The following is a 25,860-nucleotide window of genomic DNA, read 5'->3' on the forward strand; positions in this document are numbered from 1 at the left end:
GACATATTCCCCAACAACAAAATGCAGCGCTAATCATCACATTTACTATTTCCGCATCAAATTCGGAATCCTCTTCACCACGCTCGACTTCACCACACTCTCTGCACATGCTGCTGCAGGACTCCGATTCGTTTCAACTTGCAGAAATTCAGCCGAAATACGGTGTCCTCTAATGACCTCACATCCTGTTTTCCCCACTTCCTTCTGAATGGACCGGTTTGGGACGGTCCGGTCGCAGCGCAGCGTGGATCTCCGTAGCGTCCGCGCGTTTCTGCAAACACATGCTGTAAGAGGAAAGATCCGCGGAGATAACGGGCTGCAGAGGGCATCCGAGCAAAGTTTTAATGCAGCGATTTACTATGCAACGTCTCACTTGTTGATTCGGATAAGAAGAGTCGTCGGTAAGTCGTTAACCCGCATGAACTTGTGCGTATTTACTCGGTGACTCCCACCATTTATGATCTGTTTAACAAAAAAATAAATGCGCCAGATCTGAAATTTAATCCGGAACTTGTTGTACGACTTTGCTTCTTGTTGGTAAAACTGCCACTGACGGGTCCATCCGCTCCGTTTGCTTGCACAAGAGCTTGTGTTGAAACAGTGGAAACATACGTTTTTCCAGTCCAACTGAAAAGTTGTCTTGTTTAACGTGTCATCCTTTCTGCACTGTGCTGCAGCTCTGACTTACGGATTACATGTGTTGACTACCAGCACATCTGGATTCTGCATTATTTCTTAAGTCACGGGATCGTTTAACTCTGTCATGTTGGATGCTTGAACCGCTCATCTGAATTCCTGCCACAAATTCTGGATTGGATTAGTCCTGATTTGGCCACTCCAAACATTTCTGTCGAGTTTGCTTTTATCCCAGCTTCTGATTAAGCAGCAGGCTTTGTTGAGGGATTTCTTTCTACTTTTTCTCAGTTTGTTTAACGTCTACTTCCGCAAGCTCCCCAGAGCCAGGTGCAGCGAAGCATCCCCACATGCTTTCACTTACGTCTGTCACTGGTAAGACTTTGCTTCTGAAACGGTTTCACTTCTCACAGTTGTGTTGTCATGGCAGATTCCTCGCTTACATTAGCATCCAATGTCAGGTGTTAAAGACATAATTTCTGCGGAACGAAAACAATCTGTTGTGATCTAAAGTTGTGTGGGAGTCTGAGAGAGTCAAACACTACATCAGGTGTTACTATTACTGAACATGTGTGCACGGTGCAAAGGTTTCCATATATTGCGCCTATAATGCTCCTGGTAATTGCAGGACTTGTTGACACTGTTGTCACATTTATTATAAGGAAATGAACTCTTTAATTGTCGCAAATAAAGCTAATCAGTTAATTAAATCAGGATTATGCAGTGATGGCATGTTGTGGTCCCTACACTGAAATATATCTTGCTGGTGAGACATGTGAATGAGTGTCTTCTAAGAATTGTGACACCGGCATCTATCTAGAAAGAGGCCGAGTTCAAGTGGAGATATTTTTGGGACATGGAAAGTTTTTTTTTTTTTTTTTTTTTTTTTTTCTCAGTCCCAAGTCCAGCTGGCTAATACATAGCTACTTCAGTATCTACCTTGACTAATGCTCCAGGAAATGTTGAATCAACAAGAATAATGTAGGTGTTTTCTTAAGCGTCAGATCAGTAGCGTGTCAGGTGGGATGTTACAGTTTGGTCAAGTTGCTACTTGCCAGAGAGTCTTTATAGGCTGATCCTTATCCATTAGGTAATAATTCTTCCATTCTCTAGACTTGTTATAACTTTGTCTTGTTCCTATGTTTCACTCCTTAATAAGGCAGTCCCTTTCTCTTGGTCGTTTCAGGTGTAAAAACCCTGTATAACAGAAAACTTAACGAATGACTGACTTTGGCTCCGTATTTGTCCCGTCTTTTCTCGAAATGTTCATAACACTGAACACCTTTATGCCCTTGGCCAAGTTTTAACATCTTTGTTAAGCAGACAAAGTCAAAGATTTAGTTGTGTGATAAAAAACTGCACCACATCAAAAAACTTCTTTGTGCATTTCTTCGCAGTTGCTGCACTTCTGACAGAATGAAGACGAGGGAGGTGACGGTCATCAACCAGGGCCTGGAGGAAGAGATGGTAAACATCCCTTTGTAATCTTTTTCTTTTTTTCACCATTTACACAGTTTAATTTTGCATGAAACAAGGAAACACGTTACATTGTAAAGAAACACCATTGTTTATGATTTTCAGTTGGACTGTTACAATCTCAATGGTTTGTTTGGGATTGAAAGTTACCAGTCATGAATACGGTAAAATGTTTGTGGTTCTCAAAAGATATAAGTTGTGTTCATGTATTAAAACATGGAAATAGATCCAGAGTGAGAGAGGGGCGCACTGATCACCCTACATAATTTATACCTCCATTCATTTAAAAGATGTGTGTATTCAACCAGCTGAATGACAAATAAGTAATGATAACAATAATGATCATTTCTGCTGTATTGATCCCACATTGGGCAAACCTGTGAGCTTTTGGTCCTAAGGTGCTTGGAGACCATATTGTGGCCAACACTTCTACATATAAACACAAAAGGTCCACTTTTGAGCCAGGTTCTGGGTTAACCAATATAAATGTAGATAGCAGCAGAAATGTAACTGCAGGTTGCGGCTGTAACCGCCATGGCTGTAATTGGTCCATTTCCTTGTTAATGTGGCTGAGTGGCCGGACAAGCACAGACTCCTACACACCATCTACTCAGACATCTTCTCAGTGTCTCTCATGAGTTTCAGTCAGTTTAAGCAATGATATTACTCTTAGGTTAGGATAAAGAGGACCTGCAGACATGGCAGAGACACACAATCCCCGATGTGTACACTCGACTAAGCTACGTGGTTGCTGTTTGAGGTGACCGTTGTCAAAATTTCATCTAGCTCCCTGGAGTAAAGCAAACCATGGCATGGTAACTATGTGCCTATGCAGGAAGTGTGGGGGTACCGGCCCTGTCTGTGGAAGATGGTCCTGGTGGGTGTGGGGGCTGTTTGCTCCGGTGGTCTCCTGCTGCTGCTGCTCTACTGGCTGCCTGAGTGGGCCGTCAAGGGCACCTGTACACGCACCTCGCTGAGAGACGCACACACGCTGCTGCTCAGGACGAAGGTAGGAAAAAGGCCAGCCTGACTCTTTTTAATTTTACGATTTTTCCTGTGCTGCTGCTAAGACATTACATTTCCAATCCGTAGACGTGTGTGAAACTGTTGATTCTGTCAGTAATTTTTTTAATATTTCACTCCCGTACATTCTTAGTCCCACATGCTTTGCAAATGACAAATTCACAGGCAGAAAATTTTTAATTCTTTACATTGTTATCACAGGATGAGTTCAAGCAGTGGTTTCGAGCCAAAGTACACGTGATGTTGGCTCCAGGGAAGAAGCCCTTCGACGACTTGGACCTGCAGTCCAAAACTCAGCTACCAAATGGAGACGGAGACCACAGCACAGAGGAGGAGCTTCATGGAGAGTGTCTCTACGGCCCGTCTGCTCAGGTACTTTGGTGGGAAGCTCTCTCTGCCGTATCAGGGTTCATACTTTTGGCCGTAATCAGTAAGTGTTGTTGCATTCAAGCTTTAGTTTTCAAACTCAGATCACAGACCATGAAGCGAGGCTATAAAATCTCACCACCTCCTTTATCTCGTCTTCTCCCTCTCTCAGATCAACTACTTCACCCACCACAGCATGAGGTACTACTGGAATGACGAGATACAGAACTATGAATTTTATAAGTGAGTGTTGTGTTCATAAACATTTTATTATTTCTTTGCTCAGCGAACTAAATCTCTGTCACTGAATAGTCAGCACATCACACGTCATGGACATGTATGTGTGCTGCTCTGCAGAGCTACAATAGTAATGAATGCGTGTCACTTTTCTAGAGGCCTGGAGGATGTGAATGTGAGCTGTGCGAGCATCCACTCTGACCACAGCGCTGGGCTTCCTAAAGCACTGCAGGACTACAGGTAGGAGGAAGTGTCAAGTTATGTCACTCTCAGAGTGTCTTTGACAAAGTAAATTGCTTCAAATTAGTATTTTCTTTTTTTTATCAGGAGGTTGTTTTTTGGGGAGAATGAGATCGCGGTTATAGTGCCATCTCTGTTCAAGCTTCTCATAATGGAGGTGAGTTTCTTAGCAGAATATCTGGCCTCTTCTTCTAGTACATTCATAATAAAAATAATATCTTATGCTTTCTCTGTGTAATTGTCTTCCTCCTTCAGGTCTTGAACCCTTTTTACATCTTCCAACTCTTCAGTGTTATTCTGTGGAGTGCTGAAGATTATTACTACTACGCCACAGCCATAGTGCTCATGTCTTTCATCTCAATAGCTACCTCACTGTACACCATTAAAACGGTGAGTCACACCTAAGCCTCAGACAATATGAAGTGAGCGTAGAAACAATTAATCATTTCATGTTGTTGCATCTTTTTCAGCATATTGGGGTTTATTTTGTGGGTCATTGCTTTACCACAACATTTTGGTGTGTGTGTGTGTCTCCCTCTTTACATCTGCGTCTCTTTCTTTCAGCAATACGTGATGCTGCATGACATGGTAGCAGCGCACAGTGTGGTCCGTGTGTCTGTGTGCAGAGGAGATAAAGGCATGTTTGAATATCGGACTATATTATGTTTTACGACTGACTCTATATAATAGATTGTAAATACTCAAACTGTGGTGATTGTTTTATGTTCAGTATCACATTATTACATATTACGGTATTTGTGTAGTAAGGGTTATCATGTCTTGGTTCTCTCACTAAATGTGCATGAAAACGTTTATCTTTCTTTCAGATGTTGAACAGGCCATGTCCACTGATCTTGTGCCGGGAGATGTCATCATTGTTCCAGCGAATGGGATGATAATGCCCTGCGATGCCGTGCTTTCACGCGGAACCTGCATTGTAAATGAGAGCATGCTGACAGGTGACATTAACGTCTGCAGTGGTTCTCAGTGAGAAAAGTGTTTTACTGCTGTGCTGCAAAGATCCCTGCGGTCAGGTGAAAGGCATTTATCCTTTCTCTGGGGGAGAGAGCTGCTTTCACTGGTTGCTAGTTTGTTTTAGGAGTGATTGTAATGTTTCTTAGATAGGCAAGCCGAAGGCTTGTTGAATGGAGGAAATGCACTGGTAGCACTGTAATTTATGATGTGACAATTAAGACGGATCAACCCACTGCATCTAGGAGTATGGTGGAGAAATAAATGGTTATGAATCTAAACTGAATTTTGTGAGTCTGCCCTCTCTAGTGAGTGCAAACAATGATATAGAAGGCTCAAAGCATCCTACAAAGATGTCTGTGAAGGTTCACACTCCTCCAGGTCATGGTAATCCAAAATCTTTTGGATTACAAGAAAGATTTGTGATGCTCTGTTCAGGTGAAGAATAACAGGCTTAAACAACAAACACATTGACACCGAGAACAAACACACTGTCTTTTCTTCTTAGGAGAGATCTTTAAGAACAGAAGGGACTGAGGGACTGTGGGTGTACTTCATAGGGACTTGTGGACAGTGTTTGTAATTACTCTCACTGCCAGAGGGGGGCGACATGTGATCCACACTGTAGCTTTAATATTCTCTAAAAAATTTTAATCTTAAACATTTATTTCCACTTTCTGCCATAATTTGGTTGAATCTCTTGATTGTCACCAAGAAGCCAACACAGTGAATTATATCGGATGCTGGAGTCTATCTACATGTGTATATCATCAATATGTCAAAGAATTTTTTTAAAAAAGCACAATTTTTTTTCTTCTCAAAATTCATTAAGAGGTATTATGTTACCATCTGAGCAGGGATCTAAAAAGCAGAGTTAAATTAGTTTAATTTGAATTAATATTTATAGGATCTATACTACAGCAATATTTTGGGATGTATTAGAAATGTTTTGTCACATTTTAGTTTGAGACTTTCCTGGTGGACTGGTGAGAAATATTGCAGCAGTTCTCTTTTGAACTTAGTGTGAATCAGATGTCTTTGTATTGTCATTTAGGAGAGAGCGTTCCAGTCACCAAAACCAGCCTGCCCAGTTCAGGCGAGGAGGCAGCCATGAGCTACAACACAGAGGAACACAAGAAACACACTCTATTCTGTGGTACCCATGTTATCCAGACACGCTTCTACTCTGGTGAGCTGGTGAAGGCTGTTGTGGTGAGAACAGGTGAGACACAGAGAAACACACTGGAAATAACACCCTGTAGGTTTGTTGATGGTTCAGCCACAGCTGTAAAACACAGACTGGTTACCATCAGGACTGGCCTTATTCAGTCTCTGCAAGAACATCAAGGAAAATAATTATTTGTGTGCTCCCACAGGGTTTAGCACGGAGAAAGGCCAACTGGTCCGCTCCATCCTCTACCCTAAACCCACAGACTTCAAGCTGTACCGCGACGCTTACCTTTTCCTGCTGTGTCTGGTTGGGGTGGCGGGGGTCGGCTTCATCTACACCATCGTCCTCAGCATCCTGAGCCAGGTCTCCCAGATCTCTTATCGAGCTTAGTTATGTCCTGAATTTCACTTGACGTGACTGTTCCTCGACCTTTTCCAGGTTCCAGCGAAAACCATCATCGTCGAGTCTCTGGACATCATCACCATTACCGTGCCCCCGGCCTTGCCGGCAGCCATGACAGCTGGTATTGTGTATGCGCAGCGGCGTCTGAAGCGCATCGGCATTTTCTGCATCAGTCCTCAGAGGATCAACATGTGTGGACAACTTAACCTGGTCTGCTTTGACAAGGTAATCGCTTCTCTGGCTGAAACAAAATGTGATTTGGTTTCCTCATTGTGAGTTCAGTAAATGCAATCCATGAAGAGAGGTTTCCTCTTGGCCGTCTCAGTCAGAATACATGAAAAACATTATTATCCGCAGCATTCAAACTCAGTCTGAGACCAAGAACAGGTTCTTGTTTGAAAGTAGCTTCCCCGTTAATAATAAATTAAAATGTATCTAGAGGCAGTTCTGTATTTGTGCAAGCTTTACACTTTCATACATGTTAAGTCTAAGGTGCTGATTAGCATGTTGAGGATAATCTTAATGTATAGTGACCTCTGGCATGATAGTTTCTTTTTACATTTAGTGGGTAAGAAAGTAGATTTGATGTCGTTAATGTGATTAGTTTAGTGACCGATAATCAGTCAGCACATTTGCTGACTGTTGTTCTGCGTTCTGATGCTGTACTGCTCCTGATGGGCATGTGGTTAATTAAAAAAGGAAACTGATTCATTAGCCACGGCTCAAATATAAAATTGGTTTGTGGCTGAATGGATGCCAGAGTTGCCATTCTGGCTGCAAATCTCATCCACAAGTTGATTAAAAAATAAAGTAAAAAAAAAAATAAATAAATAAAAATTCTGTGAATAGTTGGGTTCAGTTGGCAGTAGAAGTCTGAATTAAATCAACAGAAAATGATTCAATCAGAAAAGTAAAGAAAAGTTGGAGAAACCAATAAAGCGTCTGTTCCTCTGTCTGGGAAATGTCTTCACATTGATCTACTGCCCTGACATGGGAGTAATACGTCCTGGGTTGGTAACTGTCTGTTTTAATCTCTCAGACTGGCACTCTCACCGAGGATGGTTTGGACCTGTGGGGCATTCAGAGAGCTGAAAATGGCAGGTAAGAGGAGGCCTCCATATTATTTTCCTGAAAATAGCCACAAAAGGCATCAAAAGCCTGTAGCAGCTGCAGCAGATATTGTTGGGTTTTTAGATTTTACCTTTTACCAGACAGTTAGGAAACGGGAGTCGACTCATTTCCTGTGAATCTTTGTATTAATACCATTGTAACTGTCTCAGGTCGTATTAGGCCAGTGTGGTGGTGAAACTGCTTTGTAGCAGTATTGGATTTCTGAATGGTCAGATAAGAGAGTTTCTGTCCATTTATAGAACAATAGTGGTCTTTATAGACCTCACAGTTTCATCTCTGTACCTCAAAGCCACACTGTGAAAGTTTTATAGTGTGTTGTACAACATTTTGTTTCCATGGTTTGGAAAGTAAACCATAATTTAGACTATACTGTCTATACTCAAAGCCTATAATATTAGTCCAAACTAATTCCTCTGTCTTTAATTCTCTCTCATGTTTGCACTGTTGTCTTCCTGCAGTAAATTGCCTCCTCCTCCTTGAGTGAGACTTCTGCTTCGTGTTAGCTATAATGGCCATCACTTTTCACAATCTGAGTTTGTCAGCTGTCGGTGGCAAACGTAAACTGTTTCAGTGCCCAGTTTCTCAGTTTCCATGTAGAGTTTCCAATAGTTATCAAAGACTTTTATTCTTTTCAGCCATGTGAACTCATTTTAATGGGAAAAAATGTGGTCTTTTAATACAGTATCATAGCTGATGTAGAAAATGTAAAATGAGCACAGTCCTTGAGTCAGATCCTCCCCTTTCACTTTCAGCTTTTTTCCGCCTGAGTCCGAGGCAGCTAAGGAAAGTCTGGTGAACACTGCATTTGTGGCCTGCATGGCAACCTGCCACTCACTGACCAAAATAGAGGGAGAGCTCTCCGGAGACCCTTTAGACCTCAAGATGTTCAGCGCTACGGGCTGGGTAAGCAAAGGTTTTCAGTGTTTTTAGCACGATTAGTGCGACACCCAGTACTGACGCTGTGCAGCACCACGCTCACTGCCTTAGCAGAGCAACTTCCACTTGGCTAAAAATTTGCTACCGCCTGCTGGCACCATGGATGCTCCAGCAGAAAGTGCATTTTCATTTCTGTCACGCCAGGGTTAGCTCGAGGTCCCAAGACATTAGCATATTATTCAATAATTTTTGTTTAGGTCCTAGAAGAGCCCACAGAGGAAGAGACTGCACTCCACAACCCCATAATGCCCACAGTCGTACGACCCCCGAAGCCAAGCGTCCCTGAAGCCAATCAGAATAATCCACTGGCTCAGAACATGGTACGATGTCATTATTATAGATGTGGCTGTTTTTGACTCCTAAAGCTAATATTATTCTTTTTTGTTTTCCCACCAGGAGCTTTCTGAATTACCAGTAAGTTCTTTATTTTTCTGCTTGAAAATTTGCCTCTCCACTTCCATAAATCTGAAGACTGCTTCTTTACTTGTTACGGGGTTTATATACAACTTTCACTCTTCAGTCCCGTGAGATCGGTATCGTGCGTCAGTTCCCCTTCTCGTCGGCGCTGCAGAGGATGAGTGTGGTGGTCAGGAGGTTGGGGGATAAACACATGGACGCCTTTTTGAAAGGGGCACCAGAGATCGTGGCCAGCCTCTGCAAACATCACACAGGTCAAACACCTCTTCTTCTTCTGTGTGTCAAAAGTTTTGGATGAACTTTTCCCTGCCTAATTTTAACTTCCTGTCAAGACTGACAAAGTCAAAACATCGAATGACTTCAGGTGTGACCCCCTGCAAATAAAGCCAATTCTGTTCTCTTCAGTCCCTCAGACCTTCACAGAGACTCTGGAGACCTACACTAGGCAGGGCTTCAGGGTTATTGCCTTGGCACACCGACAGCTGGAGTCCAAACTCTCCTGGCACAAAGTCCAGAGCCTCGGCAGGTATGTCTCTCCCCACAGATAACACCAGGCCAGCAACCACCCTAAAAATGTCCCTATTTGACGTTTGGATGAATGAAGTTTAAATTACATAATGTCCAATATATAAACAGACTTGCTACAGCAGAGCAAAAATGTTGCGTGAGCAAGAGCAAATAAGATTTTGCACTGTTGATCAAACTGCAGGCTGCGGTGTGCTCACTGTTATACAGCCACTACAGAATCTTTGTAGAAGAAGCAATAGAAATATTAATGATTTAGTTCTTATCTTTCCTGATTGACAAGGCCGCGGGAATTCTTGATTAATCAAATTTGGTGTTTGCCGTCGATCTGATAAATGTAGGAAATCATTTACCTGAGTGAAATGGGGCAAGGCAGTGGAAGAAGAAGAAGGCAGCAGGTCAACAAAGTGATTTGAACTAATGTGATGCAATGAACGCGAAAGATTTATGCTGATGTATCAAACGAAGGGTTTGTGGCTTTTTATTGTTCGCCGTGTTCACTTCTACAATCTGGATCTATAGTTTATTGAGGATGTTACTTGTGGACAGAAATAATAGACAAGGCTGTAACTGGACTTAACTGAACGTCCTCACAGAGCACACTCAGGCAGTGAGACTGACCGTCTGTATATTCCACAGTCAGATTCATATTTACATTCATCATCACATTCCTTTCCAATTCTAATTTAGTTATAGATTACATTATGTTCCTACTGTTGTTATACTGTTTTACTATATTGTTTAACCTTGCACTGCAGTGACAATAAAGTCTACTCTACTCTGAAGTGACATGAGTGTTTTGGACGTGGCAGCCAGGTTTTGAGAACCATGTGGTCTGTGTGTCTTTTAGGGACCTGATAGAGACCAACATGGAGTTCCTTGGTCTGATCATCATGCAGAACAAAATTAAACAGGAGACCGCCGGTGTCCTGTGTGAACTGCGAAAAGCTAACATTCGCACTTTGATGGTCACAGGTAACCCGACTCATTCAGCCCGTTCACGTCATTTCTGTTTCCGTTCATTCTAACCTTCCTGTTTCCCTCCGTGTCTTCCGTCAGGCGACAACATGCTGACGGCGATATCGGTGGCTCGGGACTGTGGGATGGTGTGTCCACACGACAAGGTCATTATAGCCGACGCTGCGCCACCCAAAGACTTCCACCCAGCTAGCATCACGTGGCACTACACTGAAAACCCTGCTCGAACTCCTACGCACAATCAGGTGAGACAGAAAGAGCCAAAGACACTACTGAGTATTAAATAATGACACCTGACTGGACAAAATATCTTTGACTTTTTTGGCTTGATAAACAATTAAAAAGAACTTTTGAGAACAACTGATGTTCTCTGATGTCTCTGCGTGTGGTTACAATAATGTTTGCATTCCTGTTAAACCGCTGTACTGTTGCTTTGTTAAGTTTGAGACCTGCATGTTTAGATGTTTCTTTGTAGATGTGTGTGTCTGAGGTTCACATGGAATAGAAAAACATTGTTCATTACTGCAGAGCTGTTACATTTATACTTTTATCACTCAGATAAGAGCGGGAAGATGTCCATGGTATGAAAACAGCTTAAAAGGACGTCTGTTTGTCCATTCAAGTTTGCACCCTTGTTCAATAAGTAATGATAGACAGCACTGTTTGTCCATTCTTGTGTTTTTGTAACGACTGACTGCCTTCAGACTGTGGAGATAAACCTGGAGGAAGGGATGTATCACTTCGCTGTGAGTGGCAGAGCCTTCGCCGTTATCGCTGAGCACTTTCCTCAGCTGGTACCAAAGGTACAGACTCATCTTTGGACACATAAACATAGACACAGTCGCACTGGTATTAAACCAGCTTTAAAGATGAGTGTCCAGTCTAATTCAGGTCTTTCAAGTCTATTAATTCTCTGTCTCCCCACATGGGGGCGCTGCAGCTCATGGTAAGGGCCACTGTGTTTGCTCGAATGGCTCCAGACCAGAAGACTCAGCTGGTGGAAGTCCTGCAGAGCATCGAGTGAGTTTTTATTTTGCGGCGTCAGTTTTAATCGGCTCATTTTTCCGTCTGTATAGTTGTGTTCATCATCATCCTCCTCATCATCATCATCATTTGTGACGGACATTATTGTGTTGTGTTTACCTTCCAGTTACATTGTTGGGATGTGTGGCGATGGTGCTAATGACTGTGGAGTAAGTATGACTTAGATTTAATAACACAACACGCACAAATATTTAGTGATGGTTCATCTTCCTTTATTTCACGTTTTTTTTCTCCACTAGAATGCCTGTTCATTAAAGTGATTTTTTTGTTGTTGTTGTTGGCCATAGAAGCTGTGAATTATGTTTTCTTCACATTATAAAGTGGTTTAATAAATTCATCATCACTGAAATGTGAGCATCACATTAACTTTGCACAGAAACATGACCTGCTTCTAACTGTGTAACTAATAATAAATAACTAATGGGAACAAGTGTTTTATACTGTGCTGACTAGCCGACTTGTAAACCTGGCTCACAGTCGTTTGTAGTTGTAGTTCTCTGATAAACAGAGACATGTCTATTATTTGTTCGCCCAGATTACACGTGCACATCACAGAACACCAGTGTGAACTAATAGTAGCTGTTCATAAGACGCGCGCAGCTGCAACAACTCCTTTTAGATTTTGCTTTTTCTCTCATTTGTTTAAACAGAACGGTGGGAGAAGGCAGTGCTTGATTCAAAAATGTTAATTCTGGTCTGAACGCTATGAAAAAGATTTATCCGTTTGTCATAATGCATGTTCTGCATGCGAATGCTTGAAAACAGCCTTGACACGCGGTCAATGCAGCATCAAACATAGCATAAAATTAATTAATCAAACTTATGTGCAGCTCATTAAAGCTGAACTTTCCACCTCTGGTTTTGAGTAATATTGTAAGAGCAAAGTGAGTTATATTAATTAAGTTCTCTCTCTCTCTTTCAGGCTCTGAAGAGAGCTCACAGTGGGATTTCTCTGTCAGAGCTGGAGGCCTCAGTCGCTTCACCCTTCACCTCCTCCACCTCAAACATCTCCTGTGTCCCCAATCTCATCAGGTACATGGCAGCTTATTATCCAGTTTCCAGTAGAGTGCTCCAAACAGAAAAAGAAATAAAATCTACATTTTAAACAAATAAGCTGACAAACAAGTATTTCTCTGCTTTCATTTGTCCTGTTAAAGGGAGGGCCGGGCTGCCCTCATAACATCATTCTGCGTGTTTAAGTTCATGGCCCTCTACAGCATCATCCAGTACACCACTGTCATCTTGCTCTACTGGGTAAATATGGTGCACATTCGGATCCTTCCACATTATTTATGTTGGCCACCTGCTGGTCAAGAACACAGGCGTTTTAGTTACGCTGAGTCAAAAGAAAGGAAATGTTGAATATGAATACACGGTATCCACATAGTATACAAGCGCTGAGATAATGGGACGTCACATCAGAAGGTTTGAGGGAAAGTTGTGGCTTTAAAACGTTGTTGGAGTGACACAAAGGCAGCTAACGGTGACCTGGGAACACGTGTTAAGAAAATTCACAAGTATATGAAAGAATTGAAGGAAAATGTACGTAAAGTATCAAATGTGAAGTAGGAAAATGTACTAGATTGCAAAATGTGAAATATTATAAGTATTATAGTAGTATTACTATACTAATCTAACTATATTACATATATACTATATACATATAATATTATGTTTTGTTATTGTTTTATACCATTACATTGCTATTACTTATACTGGCACTCATTTTACACTGTTTTATAGCAAACTTCATTTTATGATCCTTTTCATTTTTGGTTTATTTTATATTGGATCATTGATTGTTTGGTTTGTAAAAAAAAAAAAAAAAAAATACTGCTCTGCTTTGTTCATCTACCAGCTCCACTCGTGTAAAAGTTATAACAAAATGTCCTGTTTCATTAGGTCAAAGTGTTTTTGTGCAAAAACCTTTATTTACAAAGTGACTAAGGCAGTCAAATAAATAGTGTGATAGGTCCTGGTTGACTGAGTGAGTGTTATTGATTGGAGTTCCATCAATCTGCTGTTCTCATGTCGTAGATTCTCAGCAACTTGGGAGACTTCCAGTTTCTCTTCATCGACATCGCCATCATTCTCATCATTGCCTTTACAAGTGAGAAGCACCACCACCAAAAATGTGCCAAAAGCAATCAGTTGTTTCGGGGGAATCGTGTGGTCAAGTCTCCAGAAAAGTGATGCTGTTCTTCTCTGTCATCAGTGAGCCTGAACCCGGCGTGGAAGGAGCTGGTGTGGCGTCGCCCGCCGTCCAGTCTGATCTCCGCCCCCCTGCTCTTCTCGGTTCTGGCTCAGATCCTCACCTGCCTGGTCTTCCAGGTCCTGGCTTTCCTCCTGGTACAGCAGCAGAGCTGGTACGAGAAATGGACGCCTCAGTCGGAGTGAGTATCATCTGTTATTACCACGTGTCTGTATACGTTTTACCATATGTGTGTATGTGGATGGACATTGTACCGCCTGTATGCCATGCTGAAGTTAAATAAATATTCTCGATTCTTCGTGCATTGGTTGAGAAATTCGTTTTTATTTTGTGCGTTTCCTCTTGTCCTGCAGTGCCTGTAATGTCTTCAGTGCCAATGCCTCTGACAACATCACCGTAACGACGCCTCACAACTCTAAAAACATCAAGAATTACGAGAACACCACCCTCTTCTACGTCTCCTCCTTCCAGTATTTGGCCGTGGCCATCATCTTCTCCAAGGGGAAACCCTTCAGACAGCCAAGCTACAAGAACTGTAAGACTTCAGTTGATGGGTTCAGATTGGTCAGAATCTCAAGGAACAGTCGACCTGTGGCACCAGCAGGCATAACATTATGACCACCTTCCTAATATTGTGTAGGTCTCTCTTGAGCCTCCAAAACAGTTTTGCCTCATCAGAGAATGGACATGGGTCTTCTGAGGTTGTCCTGTGGTGTCTGGTTATAGGTCAGCACCCAGTGCTGTTTTTTTGAGATGTTCCTAAGCTATTTTTTGCCATCAAGGAGAGTCATTGCTATGGGGTGGAGGTGTCTGGTCTGGTCTAGGTGAATGGTACATGTCTAAGTATCATCCACGTGAATACCAGGTCCAGAACATTGTCACAAGATGATCAGCGTTATTCACTTTTCCTGTCGGGGGTCACAATGTTATGCCTGATCAGTATATATTTTTCACATATTTTAAACATATTTACTGAATTTACATGAAATATTTTACAGCCCATTCAATCCACACAGACCATAGATGTCCATAAATTAAGTTCTGTTCGGGGAAAAGTATTAAACACGCTAACTGAAATTTACTTAACAAAAGCCTTTTGTTGGAAATGCTTCAACTTTCAAAATGCTTCCTGTATGGTGGAACTAGCCACATTGCATGTCTCTTCTATGAACTCTGATCTTTAGTTCTTTCCATAGATTTTCTGTTGGTCAGTCAGCTGATTGGCTGGACAGTTCTAGCAGCTTCATTTTCTTTCTCTGAAACCAACTTTCCAACCACCTAGTTTTCTTGGCCGTGTGTTTGGGATCATGGCAGCAGGTTTCAATCAAGAATAATTTTTCCGTTCATCTTTGGCTGAAAAAACGGTGACAGATTCAATATGTATTTTACCCACTGTGTACACTCTAAAAACATAAAAGACATAAAGAGGTGATCTTTGATTGCTACAGACTTTTTTCTTTTTTTTCAATTTTCTTAGATGCATCTATCATTACTTCTTAATCCAGGTTTCTTGTCTGACTCAGTGCACACAGAATGAATGTATACACTCAGGATGTCTACTTCTGTGGAAGTGCCCCACTGCTTATATAACGTGATGTTCTTTTAAATGAAAATAACTAAAATTCCTTTCTTTATTTGTTTCTCGAGGGCCCTTCATGCTGTCCTGTGTCACTCTATATACTTTCCTCCTCTTCATCATGCTGTATCCTGTTCCTGCCATCGACAACTTCCTGGAGGTAAACGTTTGTTTCGTCTCATTTCCTCTGTCTACCACTAAACGACATAACCACTGCCCTGGTTTTAGATTTGAACAAGAGAAGCACCAGAACTCTGTAATAACTCTGGAGAAGATGTATCAGCTGAGACATTTTGTTAAGTGTGTGTTTGGTGTGGTCCTCTCCTCAGATCGTGTGTGTTCCACATGACTGGCGCGTTACTCTGGTCATCATTGTCGCGGTGAATGTGGCCGTGTCTTTCCTCTTGGAGGTACGCTTCAGAGGCATCACGCCCCACGAGCTTTTGTGAACGTTCTCTCTTTTTTCCTTTTTTTTTCCAAAACTGATTTGCATGTGGTGATTTTTTTTTTCCTGAATCGGCGCTCAGCGGCTCAGCTCTTCCTAATGACTAGAATCAGCGATCACAGTTTTTACCTTTCCATCTTTCCATCTTTCCATCTATCTATCTGAGTTATTTCTGCCTCTGTGTGTTTCCGTGGCTCAATCTTCATGATCAGCTGATTCTCAAACTCCCACTGAAATCTCTCGTAGATGTTGATCCTTGACATCATCTTGTGGAGGCTTGTTTTCAGAGGCAATCAAGGGGCAGCTCGCCCCACAGAGTCATCCTCTGCTGACAAACTGCAGGTTGGGAAGCTTTGTTTTGTCTGGTCTCGCTCTCCATGTGTCTTTGACTACGATTCTCTCTCTTCTTTGCATATCTTCAACTTGTTTCACAAGTTGTAGCCTGACAAAAGAAAAAAAACTGGGTTTGTTTCTGTCTAAAAATGCTTGTTTTGGAATAGATTAAATTCTCATTTATTTATATTCTTATTGATTGTCCTTGTATATAGTACAGGTACATACACAGCAAAACGCAGTTTGCCATCTATCCATTCGTGCAAATAGCAGCAAGTGTAGAATTAATCCAATAACAGGGTATAAGTTATAACTACATATTATTTTGTTCAGTATATTAAAGTGCAATGCTTGTATACAAAGTGGGCATTACTTAGACATGTACCACCCACCTAGACCAGACCAGACACCCCCACCCCATAGAAATGATACTCCTGGATGGGAGCAGCCATTCCCAGCAGCATGCAGCCTGACACAGACACACAAAAACAATTTGTGAAAAAAAAAAACACAGAAAACACGCCAGGGCTATCTATGGTAGCTGCAGTTTGTGTGAGTTTTTACATTTTAAAGAAAAAATCTTGGTCTATTTTGTTTGTTGAATACATTTTAAAAGGCAGAATGTTATTTGTGGAAACCACATTACAGTCCTAACTCCATATAAATTACAATAAGACAAATATTTGTATTTATCCTTTATTTCTTTTTCTTTTATTTTACTTTTTTTTTTTTTTTTTTCGATTGTTTCTACGCACAACAATTCTCATTTCAGGATTACTCTTCATTCATATATGTCTTTGAACCATTTTGCTTTTTATCTATTAGCCAGTGTCATAAAACAGTCATCTTAATATTTATACAATAATCAGCTGAATGATTGGAGCTCAAAACTTAACTTTCTGCCAAATCCAAACAAGTTTTTCTTTTAAATAAAAGTAGGGTGTGAAATTTACTTGCAGAAAATCCTGAATATGCAGTCTCATTCATTGACTGCAGCTAGCGCTGCCTCTCTGCAGTAACTAACGTGTGTGCATGTCCTCAGGTGGCCAATGACTGCTGGGGCCAGTCTTTCCTGTCCTGGCTGTTCTGCCGGAGAAACAAGCCGCCGAGGACGCTGTACAAGCAGCTGGCCCTGGAGCTGCAGGAAGATTCGGACTGGCCCCCCAAACCATCCACTGTCACGTACGCCGTCAGCCCACCGTCAAACATCTCGGCCCTGCTCTGACCCCCCGAACGTGGCTGCCAACCAAAGCTCAGCACAGACTAAAAACCTCAAATTTCCCGATACGTTAGCGCGAATGGAGCTCAGGTGTGAGGGAAGGCCTAGCTTTCACATAGCAACCGGCTGACACTGTGAACCACTCATACGTAAAGTCCTCTTCCATTTTGAGCCGTCTCATCAAAGTGGACCCAGCACTTGCATTTTAGCCGTACTGTCGTATCACACTGCTGCAACTTGAGCCAGAGGATCGTTAAAGGGATAGTTCGGCATTTTTTTGTGAAATTTGCTTCCTTGTTCAAAGTTAGACGACGAGCTAACTAATTTCTGGTCGTGGCTTTACATTTCTAACTCTTACCAAGGAAAGAAGTGAGTGTATTTCCTATAATGCCTTTAAGGTGACAGGTTGTCTTAATAGTAACTATATAGGTGCCACACTACACTAATCACTGAGCATGTTAAAGTGTGTCAGATTAGTCTTTCATGTATGACACAGTTTTTGGAAATCAGATTAAGATTACCTGCTCCTTTGTACAAGGTACACGTGCCGCTTTTACTATTCAGTGACACATTAGCTGCAGCTATAAAGTAAAAGTAGGACAGTGATAGGTCACAGGAATTCAGCACGAAGGAAGCACGAGAGACTTCTGTCTGTTGGCAAGTTTACGAACACGACTGGTACTGTAGTGTTGAATTTCTTTAGTCGACTTGCTGAAATTCTTCCTGTGGAAGAGAGAGGCAGAAATGACCTTTTTTTTTTTTAATTATATTACTGGTAAAACAGCCTGTGTGTGGTTGTGCGAATGAGAGAGGAGAGGAAGAGAATCAAAGCGAACCATTTCCCTCGGATGCATTAGGAGACACTTCTGCTGCATTTCTTTGAAATACTGTATGAACCTCTGCAACAATTCCATCGTTTAACATGACCAAGGTACTGTACATAGCTGATGATCATTTTAGGCAGTTAAATTAATCGAAAGGAATCGTTGAGACACTTGCTGCTGTGATGATTTTTATAACCGTCGATGTTAATATTTGATCATGTTTAATGTAACGTTCTCCTGTAACTTTCTGTGTTGCTGCCGTTTACGTGTTTTTTCTAGTCGGTTTCGCAAAATTAAATCTGTAGCGGGAAAAAAACAATTTTTACTGCAAAATAGAGAAATGTTTTTAACAGAAATCGTAATAGAGTATTTGTACTTATTTTCTCATCTCGAAATGTGACAAAAAATATTTTGTGTGTGTCGACGAAACGCTGCAGAACTTCCATTACATTTCCCAATAAATCTGTGTATTAAGCCACTCTTGCGTGCTTCGTGGGGGGCTGACCCTGGTCACACTTTTTCAGCCAAGACTTACTGATCAATTACGGGCTTTCCCAGCCTCCTCGCTGCCTGGCATATGGGCGCTTAAAGGCGCGAGAGTGGAGGAGAAAGAGGGGTATCATTTCATGTGGAGATCAGGGCCTATACGCAGTGAATGGGTGGATTTAGGGGGGACTGTGAATAAGAGAAGGGGGTCTTCGCTTGTACCAAAAAGAAAAGAATCACCCACAGATCAGGGAAGAGCCTTTTCGGGAATATTCATGATGAGGATGAGGAGGCATCATGAATTCATGTGTGTCTCTGTGACTTGCACAGATCATCTTTTCAGTAAACACTGCTGTGTACAGAGGCGGGATGTCTTGCTTTCCGTCCGTGTTTGCGATGTAGTTTTGTGGATAGTGTTGCCTCTCCACAAAGCAATATGGGTTTTTGTGTACGCCGCTGTATTCCTTTTGTGTCCGCAGAGGAACAGATGGAGAGTGGTGGAAAGACATAAAGAAGCTAAAACACACAGTCTTTCTTCCTCACAGCTAGCTTCTCGCTCAAAAAGATTTTCTCAAGCTTGCACTCAGACGTGCGCTATTTCGGGCATTTTGGACTTTTTCTTTTCGGGCTTTCTTTCTCTTTTAACCGTGCGCTTTTCTTTTCTTTTTTGTCTGAGCTGTGTGCTTTCAAGATTTGGGCCTGTGCACACAGACTGTTTACTGTTTCTTTGCGTACAGCCGCCCCAATAGAGCAATCAGGCCTGCTCAGAACAGGGAAGAACATCCACCGCGACACACTTTTCTCCACCACACATTATTCTGTTGGGTGTTAAACAAAGTTTTGCCGACACTTAGTCTACGGAAGTTTCCACAAAAGTTGGTCAACGCTCGTCTTGATTAATAGTCAGAACACAAGGCCGACCTGATGCTCACTTACGGCTGGGCTCGTTGTACGGATGACACAAAGGCACCCACGTCTGGTAAAAGGTCCGTGACCCACCAGACGGTCACAAAGCCGTTCTCCTCCCTCCTGTCCCCTAAGCATGGGCTTCTTTCCTGGGCCTTCGCGGCGTCCCCGTCCTCCTTCCTTTATCAGCGTTTCCCGGCCTGAATGGGCTCTGTGGTTGGTCAATAAATTCAGTGATTCAGGGGGTGGACAGTTGCAGCCGTGTTAACGTTTGTTCACAGGCTTGTCGGAGGGACGAGCCCCGCCCCGCGGCTCTTTGTCTCCCGTGGTCTCTCATCAGGTTAGAAGTCAATGGAGGGCCTTGTGTGGAGGTGGCAGGGGCATGGATGGAGCCGCCTCTCACATGGCGTTCACACAGGGGGAGGACCGGTTCGTATCACTGCGACACTTGTTAGTGTGGGGCCACACAACATCGCCGGATCGCATCCATCGCCGTCCCCGAGGGCCTCTACCATATTCAGCGCTTTAAACAAACTAATGGTTCGGGGCTGCGGGGTTGCATCGGGGTAAGATGATCCGCACTCAGAAGCCTGCAGTGGCCGCGCTGAAAAGAAGCGCACAAGTGTATCTTACGATCTCAGTTTACAAATCAGTCTCACAATAAAATGAGGTCAGGCCTTCATTTGTGGCAATGGTCGGTCCACTCTTTAAATTTGCGCAAGAATAGAATTGATGCACTTTTGTGGCCCCCGAAGGTGCCACTCTGTTGCTGAGTTATGGCTGGTTTCTCAGGCTCAGCTGAGCCAAAGCATGGGAACAACCAAGATGGGGGGAAAAAAGGAGACAGAAAGCCATAGATGGAGAAACACACAATCGGCGCAGGGCTTTAGGAGACGGAAAACAGTGGACAGAAAAAGACGCAGTGTGACTGAAGCCTAACTGTCATGAGAAGATGAGAGTTGCCATGGCCACCCAGGAGCCACCCAGCAAGCATGTGAGCAGGGGAGGCTCGGGGGCCAGGGGCCTGAGCCCAGGCTGGTGGATCACATGCACTAACCAGGGATTATGTGCATAAGTGATGAGCGCTAAGCCGGCAGGTGAAGAAGGGAGGCCCTGGGACGAGGAGCGCGCCATCCAGCAGGACAGCTCCCTCTGTAAAGAGAGCAGGGACTTTTTTCCCAAGTGAGGCTGATCTGCCATGTGAAGGAGACTCAGCCAGAGGTCCTCGAGTGCTGAAAGGGCATCCCCCAGGCTGCTTTCACAGCATAAGTGGCCAAAACGCCGGTCTTGTGAGTCATCTTGAGTGGCAAGAATGGGGCATCTTCACATTCATAAATCCTAACACAAACACACTCGTGGATATGCGCTAATCTTGGATGAGGATAAGAACCACATGGCAGGGCATCACCAAGGCTCTTCTCAAGGAAGCATTCAGGCTCACCGCCGCTGCACAAGCAAAAGTCCAAATGAACCTAGCGTTATATTTGTAGATGAGAAGCTCTTTTTCCAGCCAGGATCAACAGGTTCACAGGTTGTTTTGCTGCTCGTAATATCCATGGCCTTACAGGAATGTGTTTGAACCTTGATGGCACAAAGAAATCACATTCCCATGGTCCACCGAGAGAAAACACACAGTTCACCAACCTACCCCCAATACCTTTTCAAGACGATACTATCCCTGAACATATTAACATGTAAATACACTTAGATACTTTGACAATGCACTGAAATGCATATAATCTACATGCTAACTAGTGCTTTAAAGACTTTCCACTGCTGAATGTGGTTTAGCGAACACTTTCATGTCTGGGTTTTAAAAATTAAATGTGAGGCCTCTCTTAGAATCTCTTAAAGCGTTTTTCAATTTGATGAGGGATAAGGCGATGACTGGGTTTCCCTTTCAAAGGGGGAGACCCAGAGTTCAATAAGACTTCAGTCTCATTGCCTTTGCCTCCAAGTTGAAGATCTAAACGCTGGCTTTTTTAAGAAGGAACCCACTACGTTGGGTGACAGATGGCAGGTTGTTATGCTGGAATACCAGTTGCTATGGTCCCCCCCTTTTTTCCTCCGTAACTTCACTTGCCATAGCAAAGCATCCCCTCAGAGGCCTGTGTACTGACTTGGAATAAGCTGACTTGAAACCGCTCAGGTTGTTGTTGACAAACAGGAGCCTGGATGAGTCTCCTAATCTCCCGCTCCTTTATCCGCTCTTTATTGCCGTATAAACAGGGCTGAATACGCAAGAAAAACTAAACCTCTGTTTTCAGCCTTCTCTTATCTCACGCAGGGTTTAATCTAATGCCCTCTACCCTTTTTACATCTCTGCCTCTGCTAAATTCGACCATATTTTTGATTCAGCGCGTCACCATGACAACCAGTTATTTCCCATCCTTGAGCCCCCCCACCCCACCCCTCCAGCTCTTCTTCTCCATTGATACCGCTGCCTCCCCCTACCCCTTCTTTTTTTTGTCCAAATAAAACAAAGCGCGGAGTGAATGCTCTCTGAGGTAGGTAAATGTATTCAGTGACATCAGCCAGGACGAGTCTATTCTGCTGGATTCCTGTACCACTTGTTTCCAGCCTTGTCTGGGGGCCGGACACTCTGTTGGGCCCATTGTCCCACGTGTATTCCACACAGGCCCGCAATTAATGGAGGCCTTGTCTAAGGCTTCTGGAGCAGAAACTGCTGTTGGGGAGGGGGACAAAAGGCGAGCGGAGGCAGGGGCTGGGAGTTGCTAAGCGAGGGCCCCCCTTCCCTCTTTAAGGGGGAATTCAAAGGAAGAAGGAGGGGCAGGGAGTGAGCGGAGCACTGGATGAGATGTTAAAGTGATCCCTTCTGTCTGTGCCCTCCCCTCCTGGTCGGAGATGTTTTCATACCACCATTTGAAAGGGAATCTTTGCAGTATTTGATGATGAGGATGGTCATTTCACAGCCCACATGGTGGAGGTGGCAGGGTGGAGGAGGAGGAGGAGGAGGAGGTGGGGGGCCCGCTGCTTTCAGACCAGGTGAAGATGGAGAGGAGAGAGGCAGCTGGCAGCGAAAGTTATCACATTTAGTCACATTATTCCTTGACGTTTGGTTATAATTGAGTTGGGAAATATCTTTAGGCTAGAAATCTACATTGATTTTGTCTTTAGCTGAATGGAAGCACCGTGCGGATTGGTCGTACAATCTGGTGATTCAACTTTCTTAAGTGATAAAATGATTATGAGCAATTATTGGTCGGCTAGTTAAATAAAATAAGGACTTAGGTATTTCCAATAACGCAATTATGTGTCTTTTAAAATTTGTATCAAAGTTTAAAAGTTAGAGCTTAGGAAGCTGGTATTTGAGTTTCTTCCTTGTTAAAAACGAGTTCTGAACCAGGTAAATGACTATACGCTGTTAGTTTATAGCTCTGGTTTCTTCAGACTTTGCACAAAACAAACGTATGATAGTGACCATTAGACATGTGTCACTTCTTATGGCTTCTCTTGCTTCCTGCACATTATTGAACTTTAAATGATCCAATGAAACAAAGCTTCTAGGATTTTAGGATTTCTTCAAGTGTTTCAGTGCAGTTCATCAGACTTTTTATAGACTTGGAGTCTTCGATCTAGACATCTTCATTGGCTTAATTTAAGAGTGAACCAAATCCTCCTACAATTAAAGCAAAGGTGACCGGCGTTTAACAGTCATCCTTCATTGTGGACCTAATTTTTATTTTATTTTATTTTATTTTATTTTATTTTTATATTTTAATCTCTCACTTGTCTTTCATCTTATTTGTGAAATGTTTTTCAAGTTGATGCAGTTCAGTTTTCCTGTTTCTAATATGTCCTGATGTCCGATATCAGTCTCCTGTTTGCGGACGCAATAACTCAAATCGAAACTAAGAATAGTTCACGTCTTCCCGGCCCCATTCCCACTCACCTTGTAGTTATCTATCACTTCATGACTTTCTAATCCTTTCTATGCCTTCGGGTGCCTCCCATCACAGGGTTCCCACACTGATACAGATCAGGCTTGCGCTATAAACCACATTTCTATATCCCCATCTGCACAATAAAAGGGCTGTTTGTAGCGGAGCAGCAGGCTGAAGTGAAAACAGAACTGATAGGGTGTAATTTATTGTGGCACGGCCTTCTCTCCTGAAACCCTCTCATGTGCTGCATGCAGAACCTCTGGCTACACTTAATAGCATCTCGTGGATTTATTTATTTATTCATTTATTATGGATCCCCATTACTCCTCGCCGCGTGAATGTGGTGCAGGATATCTTTACTGGGGTCCAAGTATTCACTCTTCAAACTTAAAACGTAACACAATGAGATACAACCATCACAGTGGATGATTCCAGCTAAGAGATTAACTGAGGATTTAACCGAGGCGGAGATTCACAGTTTCACAACATTTAGCTACAGATTCTTAATACACATGTATTTTTTAAAAAGATATATTTTTGAGACACGTCTCCTCCTTTTCCTGCCTTGAGGAAATGTAGTGAACTATTTAGTACTTTTGTCTTGTGATTTCATCCTCAAACCTTACCTCATATCTGATCTCCTATCCTTTCCATGATTCCATGAAACATGCAACGTTTGTTGTTTTTCTCATTTAGAAAAAAACCTTATAATTAGTTGTGTAACGAGTCAGTCTCAGACTGGAGGCTTGACTTGATTTCATTTGGCTTAATTTAATATTGACTCAGGTCAACAAGGCAGCGGTGCTTGAAGTTTGTCTTGCTCACTCAGAGGGGAAGCCGTGGACACAAACAGTGACCTGCTTCTGGGGTCATTTCACCTCTGAGGATTTAAGAGCTTTAGAAAGAGTGTTTGAAGTCTATCGGGCAGGATGGAGGCGACTGATGATAAACCTGGAGCAGACAGAGACGTCTCTCAGTGAATAAATACATCAGTGACACACGCGGAACATGATCGGACGTGAACGGTTCATGAACTAGATGCAAGAAGTTACAAGACATTTTTCTGACATTTGACTGTCACATAAAAGTTGTAAAAAAAGAAAAAAATAAATGCAATACATATGAAACGAACATTTAAATAGATTTCAGGTAATTTTTTTATTATATATGTGGTTGTTTTGTAGCTTCACTGTATAGTTTCTTCCTGCTATTTCCATTCTCTTTTTTTGAGAGAAAACAGCTGATTGAGGACAAACTTTAAATATAGCGTCTGCTCCGAATTCTCCGATAACAGACAGGAGACGTGGGGCAGGAGTTCGTGGCTGTGAGAGGACAGCTGAGTGCGTCGGGGATTTTCTTCTCTGCCGGACTTCAGGCCTGGAGTGTGTCAGAGGACTAAGTCTTCACTTCAAACCCTGAAGCACTCGGTGACCCCTGAAAAAATGAGTGTCTGTAGACCTGCATGTGGGGGTTGTCTTTACGCACACTCACACACAGGAAGAAACGGTATGAGACACACTGAAGTAATCTCTTGACAGATTTTAAACAGTTTATTCATAAAAATTTTAACAGAACAAAAAAGACTCATGAACTCTTCGCATTATGTTGCTATTAATTAAACAAAAGTTAAGTAAACTAATCAGTTTTATTTGACATGCAAATATAAACTCTTGTTTTTTGATGAATAGTTTCAGTAGTCCAAAAATAAATAAATAAACAAACAGGAATCTTTATTTTGTTTAATTTCACTTAATTTATGTGACTTAATAAATAGATTTTTGTGTGTGTAATGAAAATGTACTAATATTAGACTAATAAATGGACAAAGAGACACTATTTATTTACAGGAAGTCAAAGTGATATCTTAAAGTGGTCTGACCACAGCCAAAACGTCAAAATAATTTAAGAGGACTGCGTTTTGTATCTAAGAAGCCAAAGACTCCAACTTCTTTTTCTTTCTCATCTTATTTCATCTTCTGCTGCCACCCATCCTCACTAGCATCAAAGTATTAAATAAAACATTTAAAATTATAATTAATTATAAATAAAAAGGTGTAGTGATAATATTTTACTATTTATATTGTGTATCATGTTACAAGAGTTGGAAAACTGATAAACTACAGTATTTTCTTTCTTTCTTTAGTTTTGTTTTATTTTTTATTCTTGTTTTTTCTTTCTTTCTACTTTCATTAATTTTCCTGTGCGGTTATAACCATGTATGTGTAAGAGTGTGTGTACCAATGAATAGGTATTTTGGTGTGTTCACATGTATAAGTGTTTGGAAGTATGTGTAGGGTGTGTATATGGGTATCTATGTATACAAGAGTATACTATATGTATCTATAGGTGTATATATGTCTATACATATACCTTCACTTTCTTTTATTTGCTGTTTTTGATGCT

The 25,860-nt window shown here is 42.2% G+C and overlaps 1 protein-coding gene across 4 annotated transcripts; it reads left to right on the plus strand.

The window, feature by feature from the left end:
* The first annotated feature begins 64 nt into the window (after window positions 1-64).
* LOC125011313 (polyamine-transporting ATPase 13A3-like) lies at window positions 65-18,638 on the plus strand. Of its 4 annotated transcripts, none has more exons than XM_047590467.1 (34): window positions 65-401; window positions 925-1,008; window positions 2,031-2,100; window positions 2,896-3,118; window positions 3,334-3,504; window positions 3,671-3,741; window positions 3,892-3,975; window positions 4,063-4,132; window positions 4,231-4,365; window positions 4,540-4,612; window positions 4,803-4,934; window positions 6,002-6,169; window positions 6,324-6,481; window positions 6,557-6,745; window positions 7,560-7,621; window positions 8,404-8,554; window positions 8,785-8,907; window positions 8,984-9,001; window positions 9,108-9,258; window positions 9,410-9,530; window positions 10,380-10,504; window positions 10,589-10,752; window positions 11,212-11,310; window positions 11,448-11,527; window positions 11,658-11,700; window positions 12,474-12,583; window positions 12,709-12,805; window positions 13,589-13,661; window positions 13,767-13,944; window positions 14,117-14,298; window positions 15,411-15,499; window positions 15,669-15,749; window positions 16,031-16,126; window positions 17,160-18,638. In XM_047590467.1, exons 4-34 carry the CDS (start codon window positions 2,939-2,941, stop codon window positions 17,340-17,342), a joined length of 3,657 nt encoding a protein of 1,218 aa, XP_047446423.1. In that variant the 5' UTR covers window positions 65-401; window positions 925-1,008; window positions 2,031-2,100; window positions 2,896-2,938; the 3' UTR covers window positions 17,343-18,638. The 4 variants fall into 4 exon arrangements, with proteins under 4 accessions (XP_047446423.1, XP_047446422.1, XP_047446421.1 ...); XM_047590466.1 differs by having other exon boundaries at window positions 2,945-3,118; XM_047590465.1 differs by lacking the exon at window positions 925-1,008 and having other exon boundaries at window positions 2,945-3,118.
* The last annotated feature ends 7,222 nt before the right edge of the window (window positions 18,639-25,860 follow it).

The sequence above is a fragment of the Mugil cephalus genome, chromosome 7 (assembly GCF_022458985.1).
Source record: "Mugil cephalus isolate CIBA_MC_2020 chromosome 7, CIBA_Mcephalus_1.1, whole genome shotgun sequence".
NCBI classification, from domain to species: domain Eukaryota; kingdom Metazoa; phylum Chordata; class Actinopteri; order Mugiliformes; family Mugilidae; genus Mugil; species Mugil cephalus.

What these genes read in the sequence shown, in the direction of transcription:
- LOC125011313 (XM_047590466.1), top strand. Translation starts at nt 2,050, where the DNA reads ATGAAGACGAGGGAGGTGACGGTCATCAACCAGGGCCTGGAGGAAGAG. An exon ending in CCTCTGCAAACATCACACAG is followed by an intron (nt 9,259 to 9,409) that starts GTCAAACACCTC and finishes TGTTCTCTTCAG; the next exon opens with TCCCTCAGACCTTCACAGAG. An exon ending in CTGTCATCTTGCTCTACTGG is followed by an intron (nt 12,806 to 13,588) that starts GTAAATATGGTG and finishes CTCATGTCGTAG; the next exon opens with ATTCTCAGCAACTTGGGAGA.